This window comes from Macrotis lagotis, chromosome 5, assembly GCF_037893015.1.
Source record: "Macrotis lagotis isolate mMagLag1 chromosome 5, bilby.v1.9.chrom.fasta, whole genome shotgun sequence".
Lineage (NCBI taxonomy): Eukaryota > Metazoa > Chordata > Mammalia > Peramelemorphia > Peramelidae > Macrotis > Macrotis lagotis.
In genome coordinates, this window is record NC_133662.1 from 13,199,450 (window position 1) to 13,220,054 (window position 20,605).

The 20,605-nt window shown below is 34.5% G+C and overlaps 1 protein-coding gene and 1 pseudogene across 1 annotated transcript in view; both read left to right on the forward strand.

The window, feature by feature from the left end:
* Positions 1 to 20,605, forward strand: part of LOC141489202 (dynein axonemal heavy chain 8-like) — a 395,310-nt gene that overhangs the window by 139,727 nt on the left and 234,978 nt on the right. Inside the window, 4 exon segments of the mRNA XM_074189981.1 lie at positions 7,736 to 7,806; positions 16,501 to 16,509; positions 16,849 to 17,042; positions 18,648 to 18,774. Of these exon segments, the coding sequence (XP_074046082.1) occupies positions 7,736 to 7,806; positions 16,501 to 16,509; positions 16,849 to 17,042; positions 18,648 to 18,774 (401 nt within the window).
* On the forward strand, positions 8,249 to 15,193 carry LOC141487722 (A-kinase anchor protein 1, mitochondrial-like; annotated as a pseudogene).

Genomic DNA, 20,605 nt, shown 5'->3' on the forward strand with positions numbered 1-20,605 from the left:
GGAGGTTGAGATCCCCCAACATTTTAATTTTGCTATCTATATCTTTAAATTGTTTATATATCTCTGTTTCAATATAACAATGTTGTAAATAATCTGTAAGCAATATACTATGGGATTCTGTTTTTTAATCCACTTTACTATTCCTTTCCATTTTATTGGAGGAGTTCATCCAGTTCACTTTCATAGTTATGATCACTAATTCTATATCATACCTTCCATCCTGTTTGTACTTTTCTCTCCCCTTTCTTTCCCCCTTTCCCCTCCTCACCAGTGTTTTGCTTCTGAGTACTGTCTCCCTCCATCTTTCCTTCCTTCTATTAATCCCTCTCCCTTTTGTTCCAATTTATCTCCTTTTAATTTTTCTCTATCTCTCTTTATTTCCCTCCCTTTTCTCAGTCCCTCCTTTCTTTTTTCTTTCACCTATACCCTCCTGCTTCCCTGTAGGATAGAATAAGTTTCTAAACTCAATGGAGAATTTTAACCATATCTTTTGAAAACTATCTCAATGCTCATACCCTCCCTTCTCTCCTTCTACTATAATAGATCCTTTGTGCCACTTAGTGTGTTATTATTTACTATCTTTTACCTCCTTCCTTTTATCCCAAGATAATCTTTTTTCTGTGTCTTGTTTGTTTTTGTCTCATATCCACCCCCTGTAAGTATAATCCCTTCAACTGTCCAAATAGAAATGCAGTTCTCAAGAGTTAAAAGTATCATTACCTCATAATCAACATATCAACCAAACCTTAATTTTATTTATTAGTTCAATATTTTTCTTACTTATTGCTTTATTAATCTCTTCTTTGATTTTCAGGATTTCTAATTTGGTATTTAATTAGGAATTTTGAATTTGTTCTTTATCCAGATTTTTTAGTTACATTTAATTAAACTTCATTTAGTGTACTTCTTTCAACTATACTAATGGAAATGTAATTCTCAAGAGTTATAAGTATTATATTCCCACCAAGATATAGACAGTTGGCTAATATATTTTTTCCATTTTCATGAATCTCTTAAGTCTTATATTTGAAAATCATATTTTCTATTCAGTTCTGGTTTAACAGGGAAGTTTAAAAATCTCCTCTTTCACTGAATGTCATTGTTTTTCCTAGAAAGAATATGTTAAATTTTGCAGGTAGTTGATTCTTGGTTGTTTTTCAAGCTCCTTTGCTCTCTAAAATATCATATTCTTGGTCCCCTGATCCTTTAATGTTGAAATTGGTAGGTTGTGTGTAATTCTGACTGTGACTCCTTGAATTGGATATTTTTGGAAGTTTACAGTATTTTCTCCTTTAGTTGATAATTGTGAAATTTGACTACAATAACTCCTTGAAGTTTTTATTTGGGGATCTTTCTGGAGGTAATTGGTGAATTCTTTCAAGAAGTATTTTGTGGGGCAGCTAGGTAGCACAGTGGATAGAGCACCGGCCCCAGAGTCAGGAGTACCTGATTTCAAATCTGGCCTCAGACACTTCATAATTACCTAGCTGTGTGACCTTGGGCAAGCTACTTAACCCCATTTGCCTTGCAAAAACTGATTTTGCCCTTTTCTTCTAGGATATTAAGGCAGTTTTCCATGATGATTTCCTGAAAGATATTGTGCAGACTCTTTTTTTATGATCATAGTCTTGAGGTAGACCAATAATTATTAGCACCCCCCCCCCAAGCAGGTGGATTAATTCGAGCTCAGGAGAGAAATGAAAGGTGGGGTTGCTAGCAGGACAACCAGCAGAGCTGTTTATTGCCCCCAAAGTCAGAATATTTAAAGATTAAAAACCACATCATTTACATATGAGGAAAATGTCAAAATATCCCAGGCTCTGCTCAAGGCTGAGACCCTTGGCTCAACATTTTCCCAGTAAGACCAGATGTGTCTTTATCAGGCAAGCAGTTTTTCTTAATTTTAAAATTTTTATTTTTTTCTTCTTTAATCTATTTACACATTACTAAAACATTCTTGTTTAAGAGTAAACATAATACCCCCTCTCCCACAAAAATATAAAATCCTCATGAGAAATAAAGTGAAAGAGAAGAAAAAATATGTTTTAGTCTGTGTTCTGATACCATGAGCTCTGTCTTGAGTGGATCACATTCTTTTTTTTTAACTAATTTTTATTAAAGATATTATTTGAGTTTTACAATTTTCACCCCAATCTTACTCCCACCCCCACAGAAAGAAATCTGTCAGTCTTTACTTTGTTTCCATGTTGTACCATGATCCAAATTGGGTGTTATGAGAGAGAAATCATATCCATAAAGAAGAAAAGAAGGTAACAAGATCAGACAATAAGATATATGTTTTTTCTAAATTAAAGGGAATAGTTCTTGAACTTTGTTCAAACTCCACAGCTCCTTATCTGTATACAGATGGCACTCTCCTTTGCAGACAGCTCAAAATTGTTCCCGATTATTGCACTGATGGAGTGAGAGAGTCCTTCAATGTTGAACATCCATCCCATGTTGCTGTTAGGTTAGTGTTTTTCTGGTTCTGCTCATTTCACTCAGCATCAGTTCATGCAAATCCCTCCATGCTTCCCTGAAATCCCATCCCTCCTGGTTTCTAATAGAACTATAGTGTTCCATGACATACATATACCACAGTTTGATAAGCCATTCCCCATTTGAAGGACATTTACTTGATTTCCAATTCTTTTGCCACCACAAACAGGGCTGCTATAACTATTTTTGTACAAGTAATGTTTTTACCCCTTTTCATCATCTCTTCAGGGTATAGACCCAGTAGTGGTATTGCTGGGTCAAAGGGTATGCATATTTTTGTTGCCCTTTGGGCATAGTTCCAAATAGCTCTCTAGAAGTGTTGGATGAGTTCACAGCTCCACCAACAGTGTAATAGTGTCCGAGATTTCCCACAACCCTTCCAACAATGATCATTATCTTTCCTGGTATTATTGGCCAATCTGAGAGGTGTGAGGTGATACCTCAGAGAAGCTTTAATTTGCATTTCTCTAATAATTAATGATTTAGAACATTTTTTCATATGGCTATGGATTGCTTTGATCTCCTCATCTGTAAATTGCCTTTGCATATCCTTTGACCATTTGTCAATTGGGGAATGGCTTTTTGTTTTTTAAAAATATGACTCAGTTCTCTGTATATTCTAGAAATGAGTCCTTTGTCAAAATCATTAGTTGTAAAGTTTTTTTTTGCAATTTACTACATTTCTTTTGATCTTGGTTACATTGGTTTTATCTGTTCAAAAGCTTTTTAATTTAATGTAATTGAAATTATCTAATTGGCTTTTGGTGATGTTCTCCAACTCTTCTTTAGTCATAAACTGTTCCCCTTTCCATAGATCTGACAGGTAAACTAGTCCTTGATCTTCTAATTTGCTTATAGAATTGTTTTTTTATGTCTATGTCCTGTAACCATTTGGATCTTATCTTGGTAAAGGGTGTGAGGTGCTGGTCTAATCTAAGTTTCTTCCATACTAACCTCCAATTGTCCCAGGAGTTTTTATCAAAGAGGGAGCTTTTATCCCAATGGCTAGACTCTTTGGTATTATCAAGCAGCAGATTACTATAATCATCTCCTGCTTTTATACCTAGTCTATTCCACTGGTCCACCACTCTATTTTTTAGCCAATACCAAACAGTTTTGATGACTGATGCTTTATAATGTAATTTTAGATCAGGTAAGGCAAAGCCACCTTCTTTTGCACTTTTTTTTTCATTAAGCTCCTGGCAATTCTTGATTTTTTATTTCTCCATATGAATTTACTTACAATTTTTCCCAACTCATTAAAGTAATTTTTTGGAATTGTGATTGGTAGGGCACTTAACAGCTAGTTTAGTTTTGGTAGAATTGACATATTTATTATATTAGCTCTCCCTATCCATGAGCAGTTGATATTTGTCCAGTTATTTAAATCTGATTTAATTTGTGTGAGAAGTGTTTTATAACTGTTTTCAAAAAGATTCTGAGTCTGTCTTGGCAAATAGACTCCAAAGTATTTTATATTGTCTGAGATTACTTTTAATGGGATTTCTCTTTCTAGCTCTTCCTGCTGTATCTTGCTAGACATATAGAGAAAAGTTGAGGATTTATGAGGGCTTATTTTATAACCTGCAACTTTGCTAAAATTGCTAATTGTTTCCAGTAGTTTTTGGATGATTTCTTGGAATTCTCTAGGTAGACCATCATGTCATCTGCAAAGAGTGAGAGTTTTGTCTCTTCGTTCCCAATTCTAATTCCTTTAATTTCTTTTTCTTCTCTAATTGCTGATGCTAACACTTCTAATACAATATTGAATGGTAGTGGTGATAATGGGCACCCTTGTTTCACCCCTGATCTTATTAGGAAGGCATCTAGCCTCTCCCCATTGGATATAATGCTTGTTGATGGTTTCAGATAGATACTGCTAATTATTTTAAGGAACAGTCCATTTATTCCTACACTCTCTAGTGTTTTTAATAGGAATGGATGCTGTATTTTGTCAAAAGATTTTTCAGCATCTATTGATATAATCATATGATTTCTGATAGGTTTTTTGTTGATATAATTGAGTATACTAGCAGTTTTCCTAATATTGAACCAACCCTGCATTCCTGGAATAAATCCTAATTGATAACTATGTATTATCCTTGATATAACTTGTTGTAATCATTTTGCTGAGATTGTATTTAGGATTTTTGCATCTATATTCATTAGGGAAATAGGTCTATAATTTTCTTTCTCTGTTTTAACTCTTCCTGGTTTAGGTAACAGTACCATATTGGTTTCATAGAAAGAGTTAGGCAGAGTTTCATCTTTCCCTATTTTCCAAAGAGTTTATATAGGATTGGAACCAATTGTTCCTTAAATGTTTGGTAGAATTCACTTGTGAATCCATCAGACCCTGGAGATTTTTTTTAGGGAATTCAATAATGGCTTGTTGAATTTCTTTTTTCTGAGATAGGGTGGTTTAGGTATTTAATCTTCTCTTCATTTAACCTGGGCAACTTATATTTTTGTAAATATTCATCAATTTCACTTAGATTATCAAATTTATTGGCATAGAGTTTGGCAAAATAATTTCAAATTATTACTTTAATTTCTTCCTCATTGGTGGTGAGTTCACCTTTTTCATTTATGATACTAGCAATTTGGTTTTCTTCTTTCTTTTTTTTTAATGAAATTGACCAGAGGTTTATCAGTTTTGTTGGGTTTTTTTCATAATACCAACTTTTGGTTTTATTTATTAATTCAATAGTTTTTTGCTTTTGATTTTATTAACTTCTCCCTTAATTTTTAGAATTTCTAATTTGGTATTTAAATGGGGATTTTTGATTTGTTCTTTCTCTAATTTTTTTTAGTTACACGTTTAGTTCATTGATTTCTTCTTTCTCCAATTTATTCATGTAAGCATTTAGAGCTATTATATATCCCCTGAGAGTCACTTTGAATGAATCCCATAGGTTTTTGTATGCTGTTTCATTATTATCATTATCCAGGATAAAATGGTTAATTCTTTTTATAATTTGTTTTTTGATCCACTTATTTTTTAAAATGAGGTTATTCAGTTTCCAATTTGTTCTGGGTTTATATCTCCTTGACCCATTATTACATATAACTTTTATTGCATTGTGATCTGAGAAAGATGTATTCACTATTTCTGCCTTTCTGCAGTTGATCATTAGGTTTTTATGTCCTAGTACCTGGTCAATTTTTTATAAGTTCCATGTACTGCAGAGAAAAAGGTATATTCCTTTCTATCCCCTTTCAGTTTTCTCCATAAGTCTACCATATCTAATTTTTCTAACAATCTATTCACCTCCTGAACTTCTTTCTTGTTTATTTTATGTTTCAATTTATCTAGATCTGATAGTGGAAGGTTGAGGTCTCCCACTAGTAGAGTTTTGCTGTCTGTGTCTTCCTGTAGTTCTTTCAGCTTCTCCTCTACGAATTTGGGTGCTGTCCCACTGGGTGTATATATATTCAATATTCAAATGACTTTATTGTCTATGGTACCTTTTAGGAAGATAAAGTTTCCTTCCTTATCTCTTTTAATGCTATCTTTGCTGCTGCTTTGTCTGAGATAAGGATTGCTACCCCTGCTTTTTTTACTTCAGCTGAAACAAAATATATTTTGCTCCAACCTTTTACCTTTACTCTATATGTATCTCTCTGCTTCAAATGAGTTTATTTTGAGCAGAATATTGTAGGATTCTCGCTTTTAATTCACTCTGCTATTTGCTTAACATTTTAAGGGAGAGTTCATCCCATTTACATTAAATTTTATGATTACTAATTCTTTATTGCCCTCTGTGCTATCTTCCCTCTGTTTGTATTTTTCCTCCTTCCCCCTTATCCATTTTCCCCAGTATTTTGTTTCTGACTACCACCCCCTACAGTGTATTTGCCCTCCTCTATCACACCCTCCTCTTTCTTTCCCCTTTTCCTTTTGCCCTTTTCCCTTCCCTTCCTTTTGTTATTTCCCCTTTTTCCCCCCACTCCCCTTCCCTTTCTCCATCCCCCCTCCCCTTTTAATACTTGAAAGGTTAGATGTTTTATAAGTTAACTGAGTATGTGTAGGTTAACTTTAAGTCCAGTCTGATGAGAAGAAGATTCAGGTGTTTCTCATTTGCTCCCTTCTTCCCCTCTATTACCATAGGTTTTTTGTACCTCTTAGTGTAATGAGATTTACCCAATTCACTCCCCTTTCTCCTCCAGTCTCTTTCCTGTCCCCCTTTTTAAGGAGGGTAGTGTTTTTTAGATCATTCTATATAAGTCATAGAACATTCTGAGTGTCTGTCCCTTCTAGTTCAGTATATTCTATCGAATAGAGTCAAAATTCCTGAGAGTTATTAGAGTCTTTCTCCCAAGTGCAGTTAAATAGCAGTGGAGTTAGATAGCAGTCTCATGGGTAGGTCATGAATGTCCATCATTTCTGGCTAGGTATAGTCTCTGTGTTAGAGTTACAGTTCTCAAGATTTATGAGAATCCTTTTTCCCCTATACTGGGATATAGCCAGTTTCAACTTACTGGATTGCATTTTTTTTTACCTTTTCATGTGTCTTTTGAACTTCCTGTTTGATGTCCAAATTTTCTGTTTAGCTCTGGTGTTTTCATCAGAAAATTTTGGAATTCTTCCATTTTGTTAAATGTCCATCTTTTTCCCTGGAAGAGAAGCCTCAGCGTTGTGCGAAATTAGATTCTTGGCTGCATTCCAAGCTCCCTTGTTCTTTGAAATATCTTGTTCCAGGCCCTTTGATCCCTTACTGTTGATGCAGCCAGGTCCTGTGTGATCCTTACTGTGTCTCCTGGATATTTAAATTGTTTCTTTCTGGTTGCTTGCAGGATTTTCTCTTTTATCTGATAGTTCTGGAGTTTGGCCACAACATTCCTTGGTGTTTTCATTTTAGGATCTTTTTCTGGTGGGGATCGATGTACTCTTTCAATAACTACTTTACCCTCCATTTCCATGATATCAGGGCAGTTTTCCATCACTAGATCCTGTAATATTAAGTCCAGGCTTTTTTTCTCTTCAATGTTTTCAGGAAGTCCTATAAGTCCATCATTTCATATTTTTCCACAGTTGCTGTTGCTGTTTGTAATACCCTTCATCAATTTCTCCGAACTTCCATCTATTATATTTCTTCTCTCCTTTCCCTCTGTTCCTCTTCAAAAATGTGCTGTGGGGCAGCTGATTGTACAGCAGACAGCACACCAGCCCTGGGGCCAAGTACCCCCAAACCTGCATGCCACCTCAGAGACCCAGCCCCATGGTCCCAGACAGATCACCCAATCCCACCACCTAGGCAAGCAGTTTTGATAAAACAGTGGTCCGTGGAAAACTTCTGCAGAAGGGTCATATGAAGTCAGAGCAAGTCAGATTGACCACTCCCTGAACTTCTGCTATTCTCAACACTTTCCCCTTTTCTGTTTACATAATAAACTCACAGTTGCCTGACATGATGTTCAACCTATATTAAATGATTCTGGATTCTCTTGATAGCATTCAGTTACAGAATAAAATATTTTGATTAAACATGGAAAACAGCAATGTAGAAACACCAAGAAAATCAATATAAGACACAATTGTGTAATACTCTGGGCCCAATGCCCAAAGAGGATTGGATTTTGAAACCACTCAGTCATCTCTTCAGTTAAATCTCATTAAGAGGCTTCCTGAATGTCTTGAGCCTACATATACAAATCATCAATACCAAAAGACATAATAGAATTCCCAAACAATCCATTAAGGTGATCCCTAAAGTTTTTCCATTCCCATTGCATATCATTATACAATATGGGTGTTACACAAAAGTGAGAAAATTTATATTTTTGTGATAAAATTTATAATTGTATTGCAATTGTAATCTCATCTCTCCACAAGATACCCTGTGTTCACTACATAGGTTTGTAATGCATTAATCAAATGATAAAGATCTTCATTAATTCTCCCTTGGATATTTAATGCTCTAGAAACATTTTCTGACAGTTCTTGAATAAATTTTTGCTTCTATCTTTTCCTTATTCATCATTTATATGGACATAGTTGTGGATGTAACACCTGCAATAGCTATTATAACAATATTCCAAACACAATGCAACTTATATATCTCTTTAGCCTAATTCTTATTATCTTTTCTAAAAGCTAATCAGCAGGACACATATACCAGCCTTCTACTTTAGTGGGTATTATAGAAAATTTTATTTGTCTTATTAAAAAAAATCATCATTCATCACTTAATTATCTACGTATGCTCAAATAATGCAGTTGTAACAGTTAATATTAAACCCATCTTTTTCTCCAGTAATACTGACATTTTTGGAAGATCCTATCATGAAAATGATATTTGGTTCTGGGCATGCAGTCAAGACAATTTTTTTTGCATAAGATATTTTGCCCAACATCATGTATTGCTGCCATAGCCTTCCATATCTCCAAATTAGCTAATCCTATTTCTGGGTATATAATTGGTTAAATATATCCCGGCATACCCCATGAAATAATTTATCATGAAAATTCCACACTTATAACAAAATAGAATGATCATAAATTCCTCTATGTGGTTTGTGACAGGCAACCCAGAGTGGAAAACATTCATGTTTAAAATCCCAAGCATGTAAATTTAAACTAGGAGGTTCTATAGGAAATCTTTTTCTTCCTTTAGTACTTTCTATAAATGTAATTCCTAACAATTCTAAGGTCCTAAATGCTCCCATGCAATAAATATTTTGATGAATTGAATGATTAGTTTTACTTTATATAATACACGGTTCAACAGTACACTTAAAAAAAACCCCATGGGTGTCATACTGTTTAAGTCAGAAAAATTATACCTAACTTTTCAGCATCTCTTTGATATTTCCAATAGTAAATTTTTTATATCACAAATAATTTGCAGCTTCCCCCATCAAAACAGCTTCAGCTGGGGTGGCTAGGTGGCACAGTGGATAGAGCACTAGCCCTGGAGTCAGGAGTACCTGAGTTCAAATCTGGCCTCAGACACTTAATAATTACCTACCTGTGTGACCTTGGACAAGTCACCTAACCCCATCGCCTTGCCCAAAAATAAAAAATAAAAACCAGCTTCAGTCATACTTTTCTTCCCCTAGTATAATAGTTACCCTAGGAAGGTTTTGAATAAGTCTAGCATTCAGTTATTTTACAGTCCCAAAATTGTTCATTTAATTTTTGATGTAAGCATCAAAAATTGTCCCTAAGTCCATGTCATGCTTTCTTTTTGCATTGTCTGTCCTTACTTCTCCTCTTATCCTTTCTTTCTTGATTTCTTAAAAGTAAGTTATTCATTTTCTGTATTACTTGATTCATCCAGTCCTGCATGGCCTGATTTTCCTTTCTGGTATCCAGAAAGTTCCTCCATCTGTGGACAAAACAGAAGCATTCCTCGACCTCAGGTTAGTAATAGATCAAGTCCTTTCCATTGTCCATCCTTAGGGTCCTTCCACATGATCATGCCTTTCTCTTCATTTTGCATATCCTTATTAAAAAAAATCTTTCTGTAGGTGTTAATCAATTATCATTCAGTGTTAAAAATCGTGGTATATAAGGCAAGATTTATTTTCCTCTTAGCTTTTCCTATTGTCCGTATATATTCCCCCTTCTTCTGTACTTCCAGAAATCACCCAAAATCTTTGTTTCCTATCTACTAAAGCTTGACCAGTGAGGTTATAGGAAATGCCTGTAATATGTTTTATATAGGCAGAATTGTTTAAATGCCATAGAAATATATCCAGAGCTACAATCTATTTTTATGGTTTTTCATACTCCTGCAGTAGCAAAACAATGGAATAAATGATCAATCATACCTTGAGTAGCCTCTGAACTTTGTGCTGTTGTCACAGTATATAAATTAAATGAATCTACAGTAACATGAATAAATTTCATTTTTTCCAAAAGATGCATAATGAGTCACATCTATCTGCCACAACTCATTAGGAGTCTGGCTTCTAGGATTTTTTAGAATAATTTGGAGGAGTAGGCAAATATGGAATGCATAGTTGACAGGATATTACTATATTCCTACATTGTACTCTGGTTTTTTTTTTTTAATTCTTTCCTTAGTAAAGAGGTATTCTGTTGAAAATTTTTTGTGAGACAGTCTAGCTTGTTCTTTTCCTAAGCTTGTAAGGAGTGGAAGGGTTAATTGATTGGCCCTATGATTACCTTCATATATAGGCCCAGGCAATCCAGGGTGGGAATTTATATGTTCAATATAAAGTGATTGTATCTATTTCTTATAACTTATTGTAATTCTCCAAAGAGTTAATATAATTCTTCATCAGTGCTATGTTTAATAAAGTCTGTTTCTTTGTGTCTGATCACATGATAATTACACTTAATATCTGTAAAAATGTTAAGGGATTGTAGCTATTCTTTAATACCATTAATATAGCATATAATTCATTCTTTTGTGTTGATTTAAAAAGGAGTTTGTAATTTCTTTTCTATTATAGCATTTATGCTTGTACCTATTTAGGTCTAGAATAAGGTCCATCACATTGTTTAAAAATTTCAGGGAACCCAGAGGGTCATAACTTCTGATATTTTTGTTCATTACCTCTACAAAGCAATCAATCATTAATTCCAGCCTTTGACATCATTACAGTAAAATATTGACAAAACTAGATTGCATAACTTTCTCAACATCTTGCTCATCAGTTAAGTTACTTATTGGATGACATAATTTTCAATTTCTCAATCATTTTTCAAAGTCCCTCACATATACTCAAGTTACTGGAAAGAATTACTCCCAATCTCTTATGCACTTTTCTTCTGAGTTTACCATCTTGGTTTTATTTCTATTTATTTTTTAAAATTGAACATTAAATTATTAACCTACATGAAATATAAAGTTTCCATGCTGACATCTCATTCTTTTAAAGTTAACCTTATAACTAAATATCTATTACACACATTTTTTTCACATCTGTTTTAAGGGCTTATTTTCCTCTTGTACAAACATACTCCTATTTTCAAAAAGAAAATTAGATTCTCTATGCATTTAGTTTATATATATATATATATATATATGTATATATATATATATATATACATGTATGTATATATAAATAATTTTAGAAACCAAATGTAAATCTTTCACCAATGCCAGTGTTGCAAGATACATATATGATTTCTTCCTTCTTAAACAACAATATTTATAAGTAAACTAGTTCGAACTTACATATAAATATTCCTTTTCATAAACATGAGGTGGAAAAACAAAACTTTTCACAAACTCTCTGGATCAAAAAGACCTTGAGAGATACAGACTTTTGGCAGGTATTCTCTAATTTTCTTATAACAAATCTTTACAAATGTGATGGATGACACTTCAATTCATTCATTTGTTATTGTAATACGATTTTAAATTCTCAAAAAAATTGTTTAAATCTATTCTTATGCAAAGTTTACTATTCACTTTACTCCCTAAAACTTTGCAACATAAAAAAATTCTTAAGACCAGATGTTTCTAAAAATCTGTTTTCATGAGTACAAGATTGTCTTTATAGTTCGCTTAATAATCTTATAAATTCCAAAACTCATATTCAAAATTACCTCATACCTCCTGTTCAAAATTTAAAAGTTTGTAAATTATTCTTATCTGTGTCAGTGCTATTCTAACTTCTCAATGCTCTAACTTAAAAGAGCTTTTATCCTTATGATCAACATTTCTTAAAATTAAAACCTTGAGTAATATTATCATATCATATCATATTCAAAATTGTACATTTTTACAAAACCCTTAATTTATTTACATGTATTTTCAAATTACTTTGTTTAGAAGATTATTAACCCATCATAGAATCATCTAATTGAAGAAACAATAATAAGATGATAAAAAATTAACATTTACCTAGCAATTGCTTTCACATCAAACTTTTCATATTATGGTGTTTATTACTTTCCAATCATTTCACTTCCAGTTATTGCAAAAGTGGCAGTCTAATGCAATTTTCAAATTACCCTAGGCTCATTTAAACATTGATCTCTGTTTAGATTGATAACTCTCTATACTTTCTTCTCTTCTTACATTTATTTATAAATCACTTTTCAAAGTTCACAGAATCCATCTTATATTTATGCAAAGTCAAACCTCATATTTTCTTTTTTCATGCTTAAACCAACTTACATACTTCACAAATGGTTCAAAACCCCCCAATTCTTACAGAACCTATTACTCATCCTGAACTACTTACATTTTTCATTAATATACTCTTCCATACTCTTTTTCATAAATTCTTTTATTAAGACCAGTCAAGAAAAAATAATTTTTGGGACAATTTCAATTTCTTCTAGGTCCCTTGGAAGTATAATTTGCCAAATCAGTAAGTAAAACCCTGTTAGTCAGTCATACTAGAAAAGAATCAATAGAGAATAAGAGAAAATAATGGAACCCCTTCTCTTCCAAAAACAACATTATTTTCAGGAAAATGTCATGTGGCACCAAAATAATGAATTTTTGAAAAAGAAAAAGATCCAGTTTTGAAAAGAGAGAAAAGAAAGAGGATCAACCAATCTGAACACAAAGACATGACAGCAGGCCTGACTATGCAGAGACAGCTAAGAGCTTCCCTCTGATTATATTTTAAAACAAACACATATTAAACAAATAAATGGAGTCAAAGCACATTCCATTTTTCACAATACATTTTTTCCATTCAAAGGCTTTAATATTTAACACTTCTTGATTTTGACTGGTATAACTTTTGAGCAGGCAAACAGTCACTCAAAAATCTCTCAACCTAATTGGAATATTCCCTGAAGGGGAGAGTCCTAAATCTTTTCGGGGGGTGGGGTGGGGAATCTTCTGGGTTTTTTTTAAATCCTCACTTGACCCAGAATTTTTTGTAATAACTAACATTATCAAACTCTATATTGATAAACTCCTGAAGCTATAATGTTACCATATAATTCTGGTAAAAGATTAACTATCTAGTTTTCCTACTTCTGACATTTCTATGTAGCCCAATTATATACTTAGAATTAACCAACTCTCTTGTCTTTCTGGAATTTACTTTCCCCAAACTTTCTCAAATTAAAATAGCATTTCTTTCTATGATTTCTTTATTTAACATATTTGGAAATATATACTGTCGTCTTCCTGATTCTGTTAAATCTAAATAAATTCCCTTAACACTTGTTTTACCAAGTCTTCATGAAATAATTTTCTTTCTCTAAGCTACTCCTTTTTCTAAAAATCCTGATTCTGCTAACTTCAAGATAGAGAGATAAGAGCTAGAACTGCAAGTAGACAAGTTACAGAGAGGGAGAAGAGGTGTAGGGAATCATTCTTGCAGAATCACAGTGAAGAAACAGGGAAGAGAGAAAGCCAACAGTATTTTATCATATTAATATTCATTTATCTGTTCATCCACTGTTCTCCAATCATGTAGATTCAAAGTACCTTCACTTTTTTCATTTAAAATAAATTTATTTATTTTTGAATTTTGCAATTTTCCCCCAATATCATTTCCTTCCCCTCACCCCCCAGAGAAGGCAGTCTGTTAGTCTTTATATCCATGCTATATATATTGATCTAAATTGAATGTGTTGAGAGGGAGAAATCATATCCTTAAGAAAAAAAATAGGAGCATGTGGGGAAGCAGCCAGAGCAGAACCGAGCCACTGGGAGGAGGTGGAGGAGGGGGTAGCAGCAGCAGCTGTGGGGCTGGGGGGCAGTTCTGCTGCACATAGAAGGACTCTGTACCTGGAAAGAGATCTCCTAAGTGCCTGTTCAGATGTGAACAGCATGGATTCCGTGGACAGTGAATATGGCCTTAGGAAGACAGAAAGTCACTCGAGCTCCCAGGTCACTCGAGACCAACAAGGTAGAGCTCACAGTCTGGGAGACTGATATGCCAAAGCATTTGGTTGGCTGGCTAATTGGCAAACAGGGACAATATGTGAGTTTCCTCAAACAAGCATCTGGTGCGAAGATCTATATTTCGACACTTCCTTATACTCAGAACTTCCAGATCTGCCATGTAGAAGGGTCTCAGCATCATGTAGATAAAGCACTTAGTTTAATTGGTAAGAAGTTCAAATTGTTGAACCTGACCAATATTTATGCTCCTCCCCTTCCTTCACTGACTCTGCCTTCTCTGACAATGACTTCCTGGCTCATGATCCTCAATGGTGTTACTGTGGAAGTGATTGTGGTCAACCAGGTGAATTCTGGGCACATGTTTGTGTAGCAGCATACGCACCCCACCTTCCATGCACTTTGCAGTTTGGACCAGAAGATGTATCTTTCTTATTCTCAGACTGGGATTCCAACCTTACCTACATCAGTAGAAGTAGCCATAATCTGTGCTTCCCCTGGGGTGCATGGGGCCTGGTGGCATGCCCACTTTGGTGCCTACTGCAAAGAGAGTGATGAAGTTGAGATTTCTTATGTGGATTATGATGGATACAAAAGAGTGAAAACTAAAATTCTTCGACAAATCAGGTCTGATTTTGTCTTACTGCCATTCCAAGGAGCAGAAGTCTCATTGGATAATGTGACATCTCTGTCAGATGAGGATTATTTTTCACCAGAAGCTGATGCAGCTGTAAATGAAATGACCAGAGGTACACCACTGCTTGCTCAGGTTACCAATTACTATTCCACTGCCTCTCATACAGTTATGGAGTATGATTGGAGAAGAGGTGGTGTCCAAAAACTAAACACTGGTGGAAAGAGGACTAGCTCAATGGATAGACAGCTACTATACAAGCCTTTGATACCCTCCCCACTCCAGGCAACCACTTCCTAAATCCTTTTTTGTATTGTATTAGAATTGGACTTGGCAATCATGGGAAAGAATTGTTTCACATCAGAATACTAAAAAACTTACATGAGTAGATGCAATGGAAAATAGACTTTATACAAAGTAATATTGCAGGATGATCAGCTGTGAACAATGTACCTTTTCTCAACAATGCTATGACCCAAGAGAACTCTGAAGGATTTATGATGAAGAATGTTAAGATAAAGCTGATGGTGTCTGAATACAGACTAAAGCATGCTTTCTTCACTTCATTTTTCTTGAGGTTTCTCTTTTGGGGGGGGGGGCTATTTTTACTTTTACAACATGGCTATTGTAGTAATGTTTATCATGACTACACATTTTTAACCTATATCAAGTAACTTGCTTTCTCAATGAGTGGGGAGTAGGTTGGGAGGAAAGGAGGGAATTTGGAATTCAAGGTTTTGGAAGTTAATGTTGGAACTTGTTTTTGAATGTAACTGGGGGGGAAAGATAAAATAAAAAAAAATTTTAAAAAGGTCTTAGCATGCATTCAGAAAATGCTATTGGGTCAGTTGTAATTCTTTTGGTTTTGGTAGTGATGAAGACAAGGACTATAGCTATAAGCTTCCAAGAGGGGAAAGAGAGGTACTGCTAAAGGCCCGCTCTCCTAACCTGGACATAAGTAGGGTCAAGAGCACAGCATACCTGCCTATATCTCTCTATCATTATATCCTTTCCTTTTCTTCAGCAAAGGGGTAATGAAAATATATACATCCTTTAAATGATGGATGTTCTGCAATGATATTTAAACTATGTAATTAATTAATTCCACCTTGTTGCTTATAGCATCCTATTAGAATTTTGAAAAATATAGAAGTTGTGCCAGTCAGTATTGATACTTCAGTAAGTGTTGGAAGGTTGGAATAAGTATTCTAATTGATAGTGAAAACAGAAGGAAAATAAAAATTGAATGATCATCTCAGTGTCAGTCACTGATTTCATTCCATCCTTTGACCCATGTCTTCCATAGAACTTTCAAAAGGCTATGTCCTTTTTGTCCTCAGTGTTTATTGTCGATTATTTCATTCTAGTTTTTTTTAGCATTTTTTTAAAATTCAGGCTTAGATGATAATTCTGGCCTTTTTTTGCACTAAGGAAAATGATGTGGAAACTTTGGTCAGGGAACAATGTCTTAATGTAGAAACAAATTAAATAACATACATACTTACATGTAGATGTATTTAGTAATAATATCAGAAGTTATAAAAAGAAGCAATTATAAATGATAAATGAAATGAGAAGAAAAAGGTACACTGGAAAATATTGACTTATTCCTTAATCTTCTTTAGGAAAATAATTCTTTTGACTTCTTATTCTGTCCTTAATCTTTTTTCTTCCAGTTAGCACCTGAACCTGCTGCATTTTAAAGATCTAGAAACTAAAATTTAACACCATGTTCTAAAATTTAATGTTTTATGTTGCAAATAGCACATGTATAGTTCTTAACTACCTGAAGCTGGAGAATACAAGTAAAATAAAAGGGTTGAATATTAAATATAAGCATTAAAATAGATTAACATGTTCTAATTATGTAAACTAAAGATTTGGCATTTTATAATGTAATGTTTAAAATATGTGTTTTCCTAGTGTCTGATGAAATCACTCCTGCAAGGAAGTTAAAAAATTTTTATCCTAGTGTTGCAGAACACAAAGACATTGCTAAATTGGGCCTGATCCTTTCTTCTTCAGTAAATTCTTTAAGGAAAGCAACTGCAGAAGCACTGTTGGAGTTTCAAAAATATAAAGTTCTTTGGACAGAAGACCGAGATGCTAAAGTTAAGGTATATTTTAGTTAATTTGTGTACTACTGATGTTTCTCAAGGGGCTTAGCTTTTCTCTTGGTTTATATTCCAATGGTGGGAATGATTCCAAGGCAAGATGAAAGCCCAAGGTCCCTTCCAGCTGCCAGGGTGAGTTGTTTGAAGCTTGGTTTACACAGCTCTATACCTATGATCCCATTGTTGGAAATGTACATCATCATGCAAGCTTTCTTCATAAGTCATTTCACATTAATGTCTCATATATTGAAGTTATGGGAAATTTCTTGGAACTCCTCCCAACAGTCTCCTGCTTGTGGCTGTGCAGACTAGTAATATGCCCGCTAATGCTTTAAGCATTGTCTGTGGTATCACAGTGTGTTCTAAGCTGATATGATATCACTTAAGCTGTCCTTCTTTCCTCCTTTATGAAATAGGGACAGTAATACCTGCAATAACTGCCTCACAGAGCTGGTCTTATTTTCTAGAGAAAGAGAGGGACTAGATCTGTGACTTTGCTGGTTTAGGGAACTCTTTGGTGAAGAAAATCTTTCTACCAATGCAAGTCAGCACTTCCTCTGAAACTTAGAAGTCACCTCAAGCACTGAAAAGCTAAGAGGTCAGATCTGGATCTGCTATACTGTGCTGCTTCTCCTATGCGAACTGTAAAGTGTTATGTAAATGATGCTGTTGTTTGTATTATCTGTCAGCATCAAGCTCTAAAAGTGAAATGACTGCCCTTTGATCTGATCTGGTGGCAGTTCTCTAAGAAATAGTTCATGGTGCCTCTTGCTGTTTCTCATTTCTGTATCTCTAATCATATTGCTTCTTGAAGCTGGACAGAATCCTGATGGTAAGCATAAACACTACTATTCAGTGTAATCATCTAGCAGGACAAGAGGAGTTGAAGAATGTGGCCCATGCATTTATGGGAACCTTTTTATGTGTCACACACCATTCTCAGAGCAGTACTGGGAGGTCTTATCATCCCTATTGTCTAGATGAGGAAACAAGAGAGGGAAAGTGATTGCATAGCTAGGAGGTTTCTGAGGTGGGTTTGATCTTAGGTCTAACTGTTTTCATCCCAGCACTATCCTCTGTTCTACCTGGCACTTCTATGAGTGCCCCATGTAGTTTATCTGGGGGCAGTCAGGCATGGTCTCTGAGTCACTGGCTTAGAGACATGTTTTCCTTTCTTTTTTTATCTGCCTACCTGAGAAATCAAGAGTCTTGTTTTAAGGCTTGATGGTTTCCATGTGCCCTAGAGAGCTGGTAGTTGTCAGGGAATACTCTTGTGTTAGCACATTTACAGGTAGGTCACAGTTTGGCTCACTTGAGGCCAGGCAGAATAAAAGCAGAAAGCACTGGACTATCACCAGTTTTCTCCCAAGTCTGTCAAGGATACATTCTTCGTTTTTGGCTCATTTCATATAATGCATTCTTAGATCTGTTGACACATCTGTGATTTCATTTATAGTGATACTTCCTCCATGGATTCAGATTAAAGTTCATTTCCTTGAAAACACTATGTAAGGATTTGAATATAAATGTCATTGTAAAAAGGATTCACTGAGATTTGTAGCTGATAAAAAATTTAAAATAATTAACAATTATTCAACCTACACACAGGAATTTTTGGCTAGCAAACCTTCTCTGACAGAAATCAGAGCAGAAATTCTTTATTATGCCATACTTGAAGAAGAGATCGAAGAGTTGAAGCCTACTATTATTGTGGGAGCACTTGAATTACATACAGGTATTTCCTTATTACGTAAAGCATAGGATCAGTTAGTGGTAGTTACTCTAATGTTTGTGTGTGTGTGTGTGTGTGTGGTAAATGACAGATATTTTCAAGCAAAAATGTTCTTCTAGTTACTTACTTTGTAAGACTTAATTGATTCCCTAATTTAATTTTGGTTAGAATAAATACATAGACAAAATAAAGTCTTTTTAGCTTTATATAATGATTTTGGGGGTATAAGGGAGAAGAATTATTTAGTAATGAATCAGGTTGTATTATTATTATTTTGGATAAAACAACCACCTAATTCCTGTTAAATCTGCTGTGAAAATCTTGGAATGGTAAAATGTGTAACATAATTAAAATTAACATCTATAGTTGCTTACTGCCCAGGAAGATTCTTTCTCATATGTTTCATGCATAACCAGATTAATTTGTAGGAGAGCCTGATCCCAAAGAGTGATAATTAAGATTCTTTCTTGCATTCTTGTATTTTTCTCATATTCTCTGTCTAATTATTCCACTAATGCTGAAGTTCTAAAAAAACCTAAAGTAAATCTTTGGTATGACTCACTTCTAGACTATCACCTAAAAGACTATCACCTTCTAAAAAGGTTCTCAGTATATAAAGTAGACTAGGTGTAGAACAGTATTTATAATCTCTGTCACACACAAAAATTCATAAAATAAAAAAACTCATGTTAATATGAAAAATAATGTCAGACACATAAAACACAAAACAATAAGTCATCACATATTATGCTCTCCCCACAAGAAAGAGACAACTTTGTGAAGTCAGTTGAATAGATGTATCACTTTCATTTCAATATTAGACATTCTGAACAACTCATTTGTATAGATTTCTGGTCAGCTAAGTATTACTATAGTTTCTTTCTTTCTTTTTCTTAGTCATCTTTACCTCCACAAAACATCATAGTAGATAGTGCCTTTCCTTCGGGGCAGCCAGAACCAAATGAGAGACCCAGAAACTCTTGAACTCCAGAAGCCACCAGGCTTGAAAAATCAGCTTCTTAGTATACTTATGCTCAGAAAAAGACTTAGAAACCAAAGAAATAGACAGAAAATTGAAATGCAGCCTCAGTCTCATCCAAAGAATTGGCAATCATTTTCATGTGCTTAATAGTCATCATAGCTATTAGTTACAGGAAGATAAAATATAGGAAGATTAAAAACCTATCTCTGCCTTGCTTGAAATGTAAGAGTTTATGTTTACTATATCCCAAAAAAGGCCTTTTCAAAAGATAATAGAAGACATTGTTTCTTGCTCCTTATAGCCCATGAAGTGTGGTTGTCTTTGCTCAATCAGCAGTAATCTTAAAAACCCTCTCCACCTTTAAACCAGGAACTTTTGGAACACAGTGTCCTTTAGCAAGGAGCCATAGCATATGTCTCACAAGAAGAAGGGGCCTAGATCCTTGGGAAAGGGTTCCATTCAATTCTTCCAGGGAAAATTTTTTTTGCTTCCAATAAATATTCTGAGGCATTTTGTTTTGGTGACTACAATTTTTTAGTCTAGCTTGAGGTGTGATACTACTAACTTTCCTTTCTTTCCAAAGATTTCTACCTGTAAAAGAAGCTTTGTCTAGTTACCACCTGTTTTATGGCTATTATATGTAAAAGAGATGCTTATGTAATGATGATGATTATAATGATGATGGTGGTGATGGTTATGACCATAGAGCAATAATAATACATTCAACTTCATGAGCAAGGGCTGGTGGGGAACTGAATTTGGTGCTATCAGTTTTTCCAATGCCTGTGGCCAAGGTGAAAGTGGCACCTAGCCTCAATAGTACTAAATAGCCTTAGTACCGAGAGATCACTG